The 12546-nt window shown below is 39.3% G+C and overlaps 1 protein-coding gene across 2 annotated transcripts in view; it reads left to right on the top strand.

Annotated features, from left to right (window-relative positions):
• Window positions 1-6933, top strand: part of SNCA (synuclein alpha) — a 74554-nt gene extending 67621 nt beyond the window's left edge. For both annotated transcript variants that reach the window (XM_074904013.1, XM_074904012.1), the window contains 2 exons: window positions 5194-5283; window positions 6298-6933. In XM_074904013.1, coding sequence (XP_074760114.1) covers window positions 5194-5283; window positions 6298-6330 — 123 coding nt within the window. In that variant the 3' untranslated portion in view covers window positions 6331-6933. The remainder of the gene's footprint in view (window positions 1-5193; window positions 5284-6297) is intronic.
• The last annotated feature ends 5613 nt before the right edge of the window (window positions 6934-12546 follow it).

Genomic DNA, 12546 nt, shown 5'->3' on the forward strand with positions numbered 1-12546 from the left:
TGTCTCTCTGCTTTAGAGAAAAAGATGTTGTGTGAGACAGTGTCAAAAGCTTTCCTGCAAATAATTTATTGTGGACAATAGAGCTTTCTACAAGAGAAAAAATCCTCCCACAATATCTGCATGGGAAATTTCATAGAGGTCTCAAGAACAGAAAGAAAATAAGCAAATGTGAAACAACATAAATACTTTCACAGTATATGGGGGGAACTTACCAATGTGTATAAATACCTGCAGGGAGTGGTGGTAAGGAAGGTTGAACCAGGTTCTTCAGCGGTGCCCAGTGAAATGGCAGGAGGCAGTGGGCACTAACTGAAATGCAGGAAACTCCATTTAAATGTAAGAAAAACTTTTTTTGCTGTGCAGGTAGTCAAACACTGGACCACGTTATCCAGCAAGACTGTAGAGTCTCCATCTGTGGGCATGGTCAAAACCCAACCAGGCATGGCCCCGAGCAACCTGCTCTAGGTGACCCTGCTCTGAGCTGGGAGGTTGGACTAGACAGTCTCCGGAGGGGCCTTGTGACCTCTGTGATTAATGGAAGTGACTTCCAGGGTGACCTCCTCTTGTCAGTATAAATGTTTTAAGAGCTGACACTTTGGTAGCCTGGCTTATTTAGCTCAGAATATGGAATCACTCCAGAAGGAATTAGTCCCCAGTAATCATGAGAATATACATGACTGTAAGACTTCTTCAGCATTCATAATGGAAAGATAAAACCTGTACTAGCCAGGGAGATAGTAAATTATAATGCTTAGATCAGCTGCTAAATTACAATTACAGTGCTTCCTTTTGAAGTTGCTTTTGTCCGCGACTTGAGATAAAATAATTTACTTCTGATAACAGTAACTTGGCATTCAAAGACATGTCACTGAGAGAACTGAATGCACTCTCCTGAAGGTGACTATTTTGCCACATGGTGCTGACATAAGTGTGGTACCATGAGCAGACCTCTGGGTCTGTTTTCCATGTGTGTGGGGTCTTAAACACTCTCCCCTTCCACCAACAGCATTATGAGGTGGGAAAGAAGGTGAAGTGAAAGAATGGGGTACAATTTTCACCAAAACCACTGAAATAAGGGAAACCCGTTTGCTGACGTTTTCCTGGCAAAGGGAATAGGCCTGAAGTTTTGGCAAATACTCTGTAATTTAAACAGGGCCAGGTTTTCTGGGGGATTTTTAAATTTAGTTTGATTACTATTTTATTGTAAAAGTGGGTCATTTCACACTGTCACATGCACAGCTTAGCAGGATTCATTTCCATAGTAAAGGAGTCGTCGTCAACGTTTTGGAGCCATTGCAGCAGGTAAGTTCTACTTCACATCTTATTTTTACCACTCTTGTATACCAGCCATTTTGCACCTGTTCCTTGAACCAGAACTGGCACCTAGGGTTATGCATATGTACCTATTTACAATGATGGGACACAGTCTCCCCTTTGTTTATAAAATGACTGAAGTTGCTTGACAAAATGAGAGCACAGCGTGCTTTGAGAGGGAGGGCATATACCATAGCCGTTCATTCCCAGGGAAGGTGTGAGTGGGCTTGCAAGGTAGCCTGATAGCACGTAGGTCTTGGGCTGTGTAAGTCTGATAGTCACGAAGCTTTGCCAAGGCAGACAGGAACGCTGATAGCCAAACTGACACTGTACCTGGGAAGCGCAGTGTGGTGTGCTCTGCTCTGGCTAGCCGCAAAAGCTTGTTTTTCATAACATGGGGTCTAAGGGTACAAGACTCTCTGGAGATGTAGAAATGCAGCTCTTACCCAGAGTGATCGTGCTTCAAACCCAGATATAGGTGGGCATTTGCTTTTTCTTAAGGGAATCCTCAGGTGACAAGCAGACATCCTCACCTTGCCATTCTTTTAACACTTTGCATATTGCGTGAGTTGTAATTTTCCCTTTTTAAAGTGTTTTCCTTGCAAATGAGCTCATGCTCCCCAGTTAAAAACTGACTATCTCTGAGAAGCTTTTGTTTATCTTCTCAGATCTTCTAATAAAAAGCTCTCCCTCTGGAAATGCCCTTCTATATGGTTTAAGAACAGAGGCAGCAGCTTCAAGAGAAAAGTGTGTCTTTCATACTAAGACAAGAATTGGTCTACTGGGTGTTTTTCCTCTTCCATAACTGAATTAGGATATGGAATTATTGATCATGAGAACCTAAAATTGCCTTTCTTTGTTTTAAAGGAGATATTATATAAAGTGTACCTTAGATGGCTCATTGTTATTGGGGGTGTTTGCTTACTTTTGTGATATCCTAACTTCAGAGGGACAGTACATCAGAAGCAGAGAGCACTACCATTAAAATGATGCGGTCACATATGCTACACATTTAAATGTAACAAATGTGACCTTGAGAAATGTCATTCTCATCTGAACTACAGTGTCATCAACATGAAAGGTGGTGTTTGCATTGCTGTTTGCAGCTGGACAAAGGTCCATTTTTGTTGCCGTTCATAGGCAGAGTTCCCTTGATGGTTTGGTATGGCTTGTGATTTGCTTAATTTGAAAAAAATACTGGTGTTGTGATTGATGTTGTATTTTTCTGGTGCTGCTGTTTGTTTTATTTGAAGCTGTAGAGAAACCTGCATCCTGAACTCACTGAAGAAACTTGGGAACATGGTCAATTCAACCTTTTTTAGGCATTGTGTCTCTGTAATCCTGATAGACAGTCCAGACCTGTGGCAGAGGTTCCTAAGAAACAGAGTCCAAGGTTTGAAGTTCTTTGAAATTCAGCTGGCGAATCTTTTTCTTTGTAGTTACTAATGGTCCTGGCAGTTTCACTTGCCATCTGTTTTCCTGATACAGATAACATTAAGCTTCAAGCTTTCTTCCTCATCCAAGCTCAAGACTGATTATGGGCACAGTTTTACTTGATGTAGATTGCTAGCCAAAGCTGTTCCTTAATGATGTTAAAGAGAAGAGCAGTAGACTGGAGCTGTAGGTCCTTAGAGCTGATATGTTACATGAAGTGCACAATAACAGCTTTAAAATTTGCATTGCACACACTATTTAGCTATTTCAGTCAAAGCTGATAGGGATTGATGCTACTTCTCATGAAAGTAAATAGGCATAAATATCCCTAAAAATTTTTCTAGAGGCTAAGGTAATTAAACACTGCACATCAAATCTTAGGAGCTGGAGTGTTTTGACAAGCCAGGGCAGAACTGTAATTGGAGCTAGTTCTTCTGATAATTTAATGCTTGGAAAGTTACCTGTCATGCTGAACACCCAAAATTATTAGTTCTTCTGAAAGACACAGGCCTAAATGAAGATATTAGCAACCTTATTCATTGATGTCCCTTGACTTTTGGAATTTGTCCATGTTATCTATGCCATAAAGCAGTGCAGGCTTTATGCACGCCACAAAGCTGAGAGCAGGCACATGAATGGAGGGAACTTGGCAGAATAGAGGGCTGTAAACAGACTGTAATATTTACGTCTAAAGGACAAAGCATATCTGACCCCACTTGAGAAGCACTGGGACCAGATATCTTCATACTGGACCTTTTAATCTCTGAAGTAAGAGCTAGAGAGAATCCACAGTATGGAAATAAATTCTGCACATCATGCACTTCGATGAGGGTGAAAAACGTGTTTCTGGCACATGTGCCAGAAAAGGTGGGCGAACCACGGAAGAACAGGATTCGTATCTAGCAGATAAAGTCACAATTTGTTCATGGAGAAATACAGCAAGAAACATAGTATTATGACTAAGGTCACCTGGTTAAACCACAGAGGAAGCTGATATATGGCAAATAATCAACAGCAGAAGCACAAGAAATACTGTGTGAAGGTAAAGAGGATTTTGCATATTATTTTCTATTTTGTGTTAAGCTCGCAGAGGTGAGGTTCAGGTTTAGCTTCTCTTATCCTCATTTTATCTATATCATAAATTTAATTTGACATCACTATCCTATAAATTGCAGACTTTGAAGAATTACCTCATTTGTCTGGTTTGTAACTTAATTTTGTATTTCTGTCTACGCTACCAGCCTGCAGGGGTTTTTTTTAAGTGAATTTCTTCCTGAGTGTCTGTAATCATTTTTTAGTGCATATCTGTCTAGATTGACAACTGGTATAAATCAGCATGGTCACAATAATTCCACTGAGCTACTCTGCATGTTTTCATATCAATTTTCTTAGAGTTCCGGATGAACTCCAACAGTCTTTATTCTGGCAAAACTCATGTTTCTTCTCTGTGAACTTCTGCAGTAACAGCTACTATGGGAATTGGCCACATTGGAGTGGGGTTTTTTCCTTTATAATTTGTGTTTGTTTCACATGGTAAATAGTATCTATAGTTTATGTTATTCCTTAACACCACGGCAGTCCCATTAATTCCAAGAGGCTCTTATGAAAATTGCTGTGTAAAATACTAATACTGCATAAAGTAATGTGCTGGTTGACATAAGAAAACATGTAGAGGTGTGACCCTTTAAAAGAAAAAGGATTTTCCCAGTACAATTAGGTTCTAAAACTGAAGGAAAAAACCAGCATGTAATAGTCTGAGTTATAATAATTCTCCCTTTTTTGGCCACTTTGAAATGTACTGTGAAAAGGCTAAAACTGTAAAATAAACATTTATGAGAGGATTGATGTGTCTATAACATTAAAAAAGATATAATTGAATTACTATTTAATTTGTGTGTCTTGACACTACACCATTCTTTTGGCCTGCTTTTACAACGACTTTTGCCATACCTGTGACTGTATTCTCCCAAGTAGTTAAACAGAAATTAATGAGATAACCTATTTAAACAATTTGTGTGGGACTGTGTTTCCCAGATCAGTGTCTTAAGGAATAAAAAACTTGGTTTGGTTTGCTTCATGACATGAGAAAAGCATTTTCTGTGTGATTAAAATATTTTCCAAAGATATACAGGAAGTTGGTGGTGGTACCGTTCATTTGTTCAGATTGACTTCTTGGCCTGTCCATGGCAAGAGAGAAATGGGATATGAGCACTTCAGCTGTTCAGAAAGATGATAGTGGCCATTCCCGTGGATACGCCTGTGGAATATGGAGAAGATCTCTCTGGAGCTGATGTCCTCTAGCTCTTCACAACCCCTGGCAACATCCCAAAACCAGTGGACAGGCCAAGAAGTCAACCACTGATCTGGAGGAAAGACTCACTTTGGCTTAAATGATGAGGCAAGCAGCTACAGCCTGTCACTTTTCTTTCCCTGTTTTAAATGTAGAATGAAGAAGGTTTCCTGCAGGAGGGAATGGTGAATAATACAGATGTTCCTGTGGATCCTGAGAATGAGGCTTATGAAATGCCTCCAGAGGTAAATCTGTTGTGGTACTTGCTGTGAATGTACGTAGGAGAAGGAAGGGCACAGGAGGAGGCTGCATGCTCAAGTTGCATTAGCCTGGCACGGTCTGATGCTGTGTGAGCTGCAAGGGCACAGCGGAAACATGGTCTCTTTGGCCAAGATCTCTCAGAGGTATAGTGCTGGGAAACAGAAAATCCATTGCTTTCTTGATAGTAAGGAAGTTTAGTGGGGAAAAGTTGTGTGTGTTTCAAAATACATGATCTTGGGTTTCTGAGTAATCCACAGTAAACTTACATCTTTTTCTTATGTTTGGTAGGGAATATGGGAAAAACTGCATCCTCATAGATTGTTTTAATAGCTTAGTCATTTATTGAAGCATCACGCTTTCTAAAACACAATAATTCATTATTATAATCTTAATGCAGTTACAGGAGTAAAGTATTTTGATGTTTTTAATGAACCTGTAATTTTAAATATTACTACAGTATCTGGCACGATGCATTGGTAGTTGAAATGGCAGTTTTACAGTAGCACAGATAATTAGTCTGAAAATGAGAGGTATATAACATTTAGCCCACGATCCAGTAAACGACTTAAAGGCATGCTTGATTGCTAGCACCTCGAATATCACTGAAATGATGGGGGCTGCTCACATACTGGTAGTTAAACACACATTTAACTGATTTACTGACTCATGAGTATCTGCAGCACCTGGTGTGCGGTTCAGCCCAGAGGTAGTCCTCCTCCCTCCCCAAGTGAGTTGCCATGAGTGCTCTCATGAGTTCCTGTCAACATCAGCTGAGTAACACATTAACCACTGGAAAAGCCTAATTCTCCTGTAAATACCACACCTGATAAGGTACAGTATCTGGAGGATGTGACAAAATAATAATAAATAGCAAGATCCTGATCACATGAAAATCCATAATATTTTGGTATTGAATCCACTAGGACTAGAACAAGCAGTGGAGGTAGGATGTATTTATCTAAATTACTAGTAGCACTGATTTCTACTCTCCTCATTAGGAAGAGTATCAAGACTATGAACCTGAAGCATGAAAATCCTTTCCTTCCTTTATATCTCCTGAAATCTACTAACTACTAAAGACGTCCCATCCTGTACAAGTGCTGAGTTCCAATGTGCCCAGTCGTAAAATTTTTTTACAGTTTTTACGGTGTATTTTGAAGTCTTCCATCAGCAATGATTGGAGTATCTGTGACTGCATCCACCTTGTTTCAGCATTTCCCACCTGCTGAAATGAAAGCTGGTTGGCAGGGTCATTGTTGTGCTGTGGATATTGTGGCTTCAAGTTTAAAAGTTAAAAAAGAAAATATTGAATAAAAACACCTAAGTGTCTACTGCTTATTTCTAACTCTGTACATGTTTTGTTGATAGGCTGTCAGTAATTTGATATTGTTTATGATACGATTTTTATTTGTTTCCTATGACTATTATTTCTGTGCAGAGACGACTTATTGTGAGAGCTTTATATATATATGTGTATGTATTATACTTCTAAAAAAAAGTAATTGAGCATGAACTATGCACCTATAAATATTAGCTGTTGAAATTTTATTGTTTTGTGATGTGTTTTATTAACTTGTGTCTGTAAATAATGGTGTTCAACTGAAGCAAATAAAATGTAACCCATTAAAAATGAACTTCTACATTAGTGATGATTTATAACACCTTTCCTCTCCAAAAGTCCCTGTTAAAGCATTCAGGCTGTGTTACTTCCTGTGAAGGAACTGGAGGAACAAATCCAGTAAATGGAAGCCCAATCTACACAAAAAAACAGGGTGAAGAATGAGAGTATCAGGGCTGGCACCTCAGCTGGAGTAAATTGCTGACAAAACTGATTAATTTATAGTACTAATAAACTTTCTGTTGTAAGAACCTGAGAGTGAATGAAGCCATTAATAATGGGCTGCAGCAGAATATCATGAAATTGTGAGGCCCTTTGAAGAATTACTCTTTCGAGGTTGTTAAAGCACTGGGCTATACACAAGAGCGATGTATTAGTTGCAATCAATTTGTCTTGTATAAAGTCCCATTTAGCAAAAGATCAGTCTACTGTCTGGTTTTAGACATGGTAATTTTAGTTATTATGTTGCCTAGATACTTTTCCATATAGTAAAAAAAAATTAAATGTGAGATGTTTTCAATTCTCTCATATTTTATTTGTTTGGATTAAATGTTGCTTCTAACCTGAATGATAGTGGGCTTTTGTTTAAGGTTCTCTAATCCTGAGCAGGATTTTGAAATTGCTTTACAGCTAGTCTTTCCAGTGTTCTGGGGCATGGATCTTAAAACAGGTAAATATCATTGTCTGGTTTTGTGTATGGGGAAACTTAGGCACAACCACATAATTTGTGTCACTGGTATGTACAAAGAGAGACCAAACCCCGGAGACTGAAGTCTCCAACTTGCCCTTGAACTGAGATCTTTTCTGGCTTACTGCAACCTTCCTGGTATTAGCACGCCCAATGTGGAGTAGATCTTTCCAGGTAGGTACCCATCCCAGCTCTATACAGTGGGAGCTGATGTGTAGTACCATGAGCTGAAATCACATGAACATACTGTTTTCACAATGCTTTAAAAAATGGTGCTTCAATTTCCTATGTCATCCACCAGTCCCAACCCCATATTTCTAAGGAATTTCATTTGTTTCAGAAGAATTGCCATCAAGCTCTTTTTTCAAAGCAATTAAAAATACCCTTGATTATTTCAAATTTATGGATATTTTCATCAATAGTTGAATCACTTAATGGAGCCTAAAGTCCTGTACTCTTTTGCAGAACTCTTTCATGATAACCTGCAACAACCCACCAACAATTTGAAGTCTCCTTCACAGGTGGTGTGTCAAAAGAATCTCTTGACCTGGACATCTCTACTGTTAAAATTGATCTTAATGCTTCAGTGACAAATATGTTGATTGCATCGATGGAAAATTAATATCAGGACAGGGCACAATGTAAGATACTGCTTTTATAATTATTAATATTGTTTAAGGATCTTTCTGTTCTAGTAGAAGGATTTGTGAAGAAAAGCTCAGTGCTGTAGTGTGATTTTTTTCACAGTGTGCTAGCAGGGATTCATCCACCAAATGCAACAACTGAGAGCAGTCAGATGCTTGATACTTCAGGAAATAACACTAGAAATAACAGCCTAAGTAGAATACATATTTCTGTTGTTCATCTTCTCTTCCACAGCCCACAGGTCTTGATTGCTCTATTGTTTCTCTATTAGGGAATCAAATTAAACTGTTTGGTTGCTCACATGTTGCAGATAAGTCATGCACTTCTTAAATGAGCTGTGGGGAGTAGTATGTTATAAAAAACAGTAATAAAAATAAATTGACTCCTGAGACTGGCCTATTGTCTGAGCATGTAGGAGTTAATTATTTTCTTTCATAGGTTAACATCAGCAAATCATTCAGAGTTTTCAGGTCATTTAAAATGTACCATAGACAATCAGTTTAGTTCTTACACCTCTTGCAAATATGTCCTCAGATGGCCCCAAAAGTCCATGGGACCCCTGGTTACTATAGCAGCACAATGTGATGCACTGCTCTGGTAACAAGCTGCATTTTAATTTGATTCCTGAAGGGCTGTCTGACTGTCCTTTTCAGGTAAACTAAATGCCATTTTGCCTTATTTCCTGCAGTGAGATGAACACTGGCACGTGGATTGCAAATGTCAGATTTGTGTTGGATGCTAAAGCTGAACTAAATAGATACTGCTGTATTCAGATTTTTTTTTTTTTAAGTGACTTCCTTGGGTATTAAAAAATGCTTCTACTGTTGTGATAACATTTGCTTAAGCAATGCCTGCCAGAGAGGAATATACCTCAGAGACCTCTTTTTCTTAAGAGCCTAGATTTCAACTCAAAACGAAAGCAATCTTCTGTCCTCAAATTACAAGTTAATAATGACTCTCACCATAACCCAGTCCTCCAGAGAAAAAACACGTTGCTTTTTTGTTCTATTTTGACAGCTTTAATTGTTCTCATAATGGTTCCTAATTAAACACGTTATAATAATATTTTTATTACTGTAAATCATAGTGTTAATAGTTGTGTTACATATCTTTCATATAATGACTTTGAAGTCATTGTATTTGTCTGAGGGATAAGGCAAGAAATGCCTTCCTCCCCCCACGGAGACTTTCTTTCATTCTCTCAAGACAGTTTTAGGCAAGTTAAGGTAAATTACAATGTCCTAAACTTGAGGAAAAGTAACATACCTGCATCTCTTCAGGAAGCACAGATTTTACTCATCCTGGCATTCATAGCATGGGCAGTCTAGGCTCAGTGATTCTCATATGGAAGCACCTGACATGAACAGCAGGTCAATCAGCTGCAGCAAACTGAGTAGAGACCTCTGCCTCCAAGACCTGGGAGACTCGAGAGTTCAGGGCCGACTGTTTAATGGCTGAAATTATTCCAGGAGCACAATGGAAGACAGGTACAGAATGGCTGCCTACACATATTCATGGATATACCAAGCAGAACTACTTAATTGCCTCAAAGATTTGATCCAAAGTCCACTGAAATCTGTGGAAAGATTCCTACTGGCTTCACATGGGTGTTTTAGGACACCCATAGCTTCAGCGTGCATTTAATCTTCTCATACAAAGTGCAAGTGGCCACAAAATGTGTCTGCACTGACATGATGAGCTTCCAGTTCTTTTCTGTATGCTTTTTAGGAAGAAAATAATTGCTGAAACCTTTGCTTCTAGAGTTTCCTAAGGCATCAGCTGTACAGTACTTTTTTTGCCAGATAGATGTGCGCAAATGGAGGTGATGCTCCAACACTCTGATCCCTAACTCACTGAAAATAAAGGGAGTCTTTTTGTTGACTCGCGTGGGTGTGGATGATTCCTGGTGCCTCTCTTAAGTCTGCATAGAACTCAAAGATGGCAGAGATTAGATGATTAAGGTCTCTCTGCAGAATATGAAAGAGTAGCAAAAGAAGGAGAAAAGCAAAGGTTACCATAAAATCCCACAGCGAAGTCCTCACCAGGCTTTTTCAACAGTGCTGTGGTCTTACATGCTGGCAAAATACCATACTGTAAATACAGCATAGTACAGCATACTTCAGATGTTGGGTTTGAATGGAGTAGTTGCCCTTAGGTATTGTAACCTTAGAGGTAATTACTCCTTCAGGTAATTGATATTTAATGATATATTGATGCATAGTAAATCTTTGTGTTCTGCTCTGCAGTAGCTTAGGAGGTAAGTTGGAGAAGATAGGTAGTTCCCTAACACTGGTTTTGGGTTTGTTTTCAGTCCACTCAAGGCTTTCAGTGACTTCGACTAAATTACCTGGTACTTTTTGGCCCCCAGCTTGAGGCTCTCAGTATTACTGGAAAGACACTAATAATGGTCCTCACAGGGTATCATCATTCTGCTTGGATATACACAGGTCTGAACTAATAACATCATTTTTCACATAAGCAGACTTGCTCTTGAATTACGGTAACCAAGAACAAATGAGATCTTGGCCTTTAGTGTCTCCATGCTGCATTTTTAATGGAAAATATCATCTGTTTAAATGCAGACATAAACAACTTTTCTCAAGCCTGCCTGACATTTAATGTGTAACTCAGAAGGTTCCTCTGATCTAAAAAAGGCTGGCAGATGGAGAAACAGCAGGTGGAACCTCAGATGAGACAGCCAGGAGGTAACAAACAGGGTAGGAAACTAGGTCAAATGAGATTTCTTCCATGCTGAAAGAAATGTTTTGAAAATGCTTCCTCCAGTGGAGGCATAAATGTGGGTTTTCAGGATTTTCCATTAATATTTGCATCTCTGAATAGGTCAGAGTCCATCAGCATCTGATATATCTGTAGGGCATATTTCTGTGGAAGAGTTGAATGTGCAAGGTTTCCTGTGCTTTTTTCAGCTGCAGCACAGGAGATCTCTTTACAAGAGGGTAAGAGTACTCATGCACTTCTGATGATTAGCTTGAGATTTAACAAGAAGAATATTGTTACAAAAAGCCAACTGCTGGGGTACCTCAACTTCTTTTCTTTTTCTCTGTACTCATCACTCTCCCATTTGGTTTTTTCTCTCCGCTAATCTGCTAAATTTTCAGAGGATTAGATTTTACCCTGTCCTCATTGCTAAGTGTGCATTTTATTGTAAAATCTTATCCCAGCTATTCTGTTTAGTACATTGTGATGAGGCTGCATGCATGCCTGGAGAGCTGGGATTTAGTCTTTGATCCTCCCTCTAAAAAGAGAAAGTACCACAGCTTTTCTCCTCAGGATGTTCCCATCACTGCTGTATCCAAAGACACAGCAAGGCAGAGGACCTGCCCAAAAACACCGAGGCAGGGAGGCATGGTCACTGAGGTAGGCAGAGGAGAAGGTTGGAGAAGCAAAAGAGGTGCGAGAGCCTTGCTGAGAATTGTCTGGCATTCATCCCGCCTCCCTTCACCAGGCAGTGCTTCTGGTGTCAGAGGCTAATGATAGAAAATAGCCCGTGGTTCCAAGGACAGACACCCCAATGAGCTGGGTAAATTCAGAACAGGGCTGCTTTGCTCTCTGTGAGGCAGAATTCCCATGCTGTTTGAGGAGACCTGGCTTTTTATGTTGAATTCCCGTCTTTGTTTTTCTGCCACCTGTAGTCCTCTGTACCAAGAAAATAAAACCAATTGACTGAGGAGTGTTCTAGATTAATAAATACAGAACAGAGTATGAAAGCTGATTTTATTAGTCTCCTGCATAGAAAAGGGACTTGCGCAATTCCCATAGGACTGTTACCCTTTGTTGTTTGATCAGGAGTTTTATTCATGGGAATTTCAGTTGTAAAATTCCATGAAGCCCTGTAAAAATAACAAAGATGGTCATCTAATGTTAGCATTTGGTAAACAGCATCCTGCCGAATTGGTTACATTGCCCACTTCCCAAAACCAGAAGAATCTTACAAGGAGCAGCCTTAGCAAGAAGGCAAGTCAGTATAGTCATTTACAAATGCTACATAATAAGGCCAGAAAGAAATGAAACCTGTTATCGTAGTCCACTAAGTAAGTGGCAACTTTCATTGGCAAAGAAAGGCGATGGCAGCTTCTGCAAAAACACTTGAAACAAAACTCCTCCTGTTTATTCAGCCATCTCACACCAAAATCAAGTTCGCTCCTGCCCCAGATTTGCAGCAAAAGAGCAATATATTTCATTTGAATAATTGGATGTTCTTAGGTGTGAAATAAATTAAAGCAAAGTCAAAGCCTTCAATTTTCTTTTTCATTCTCAGTTTTATGAAAGCTCAAC

This window comes from Athene noctua, chromosome 4 (genome assembly GCF_965140245.1).
Source record: "Athene noctua chromosome 4, bAthNoc1.hap1.1, whole genome shotgun sequence".
NCBI classification, from domain to species: Eukaryota; Metazoa; Chordata; class Aves; order Strigiformes; family Strigidae; genus Athene; species Athene noctua.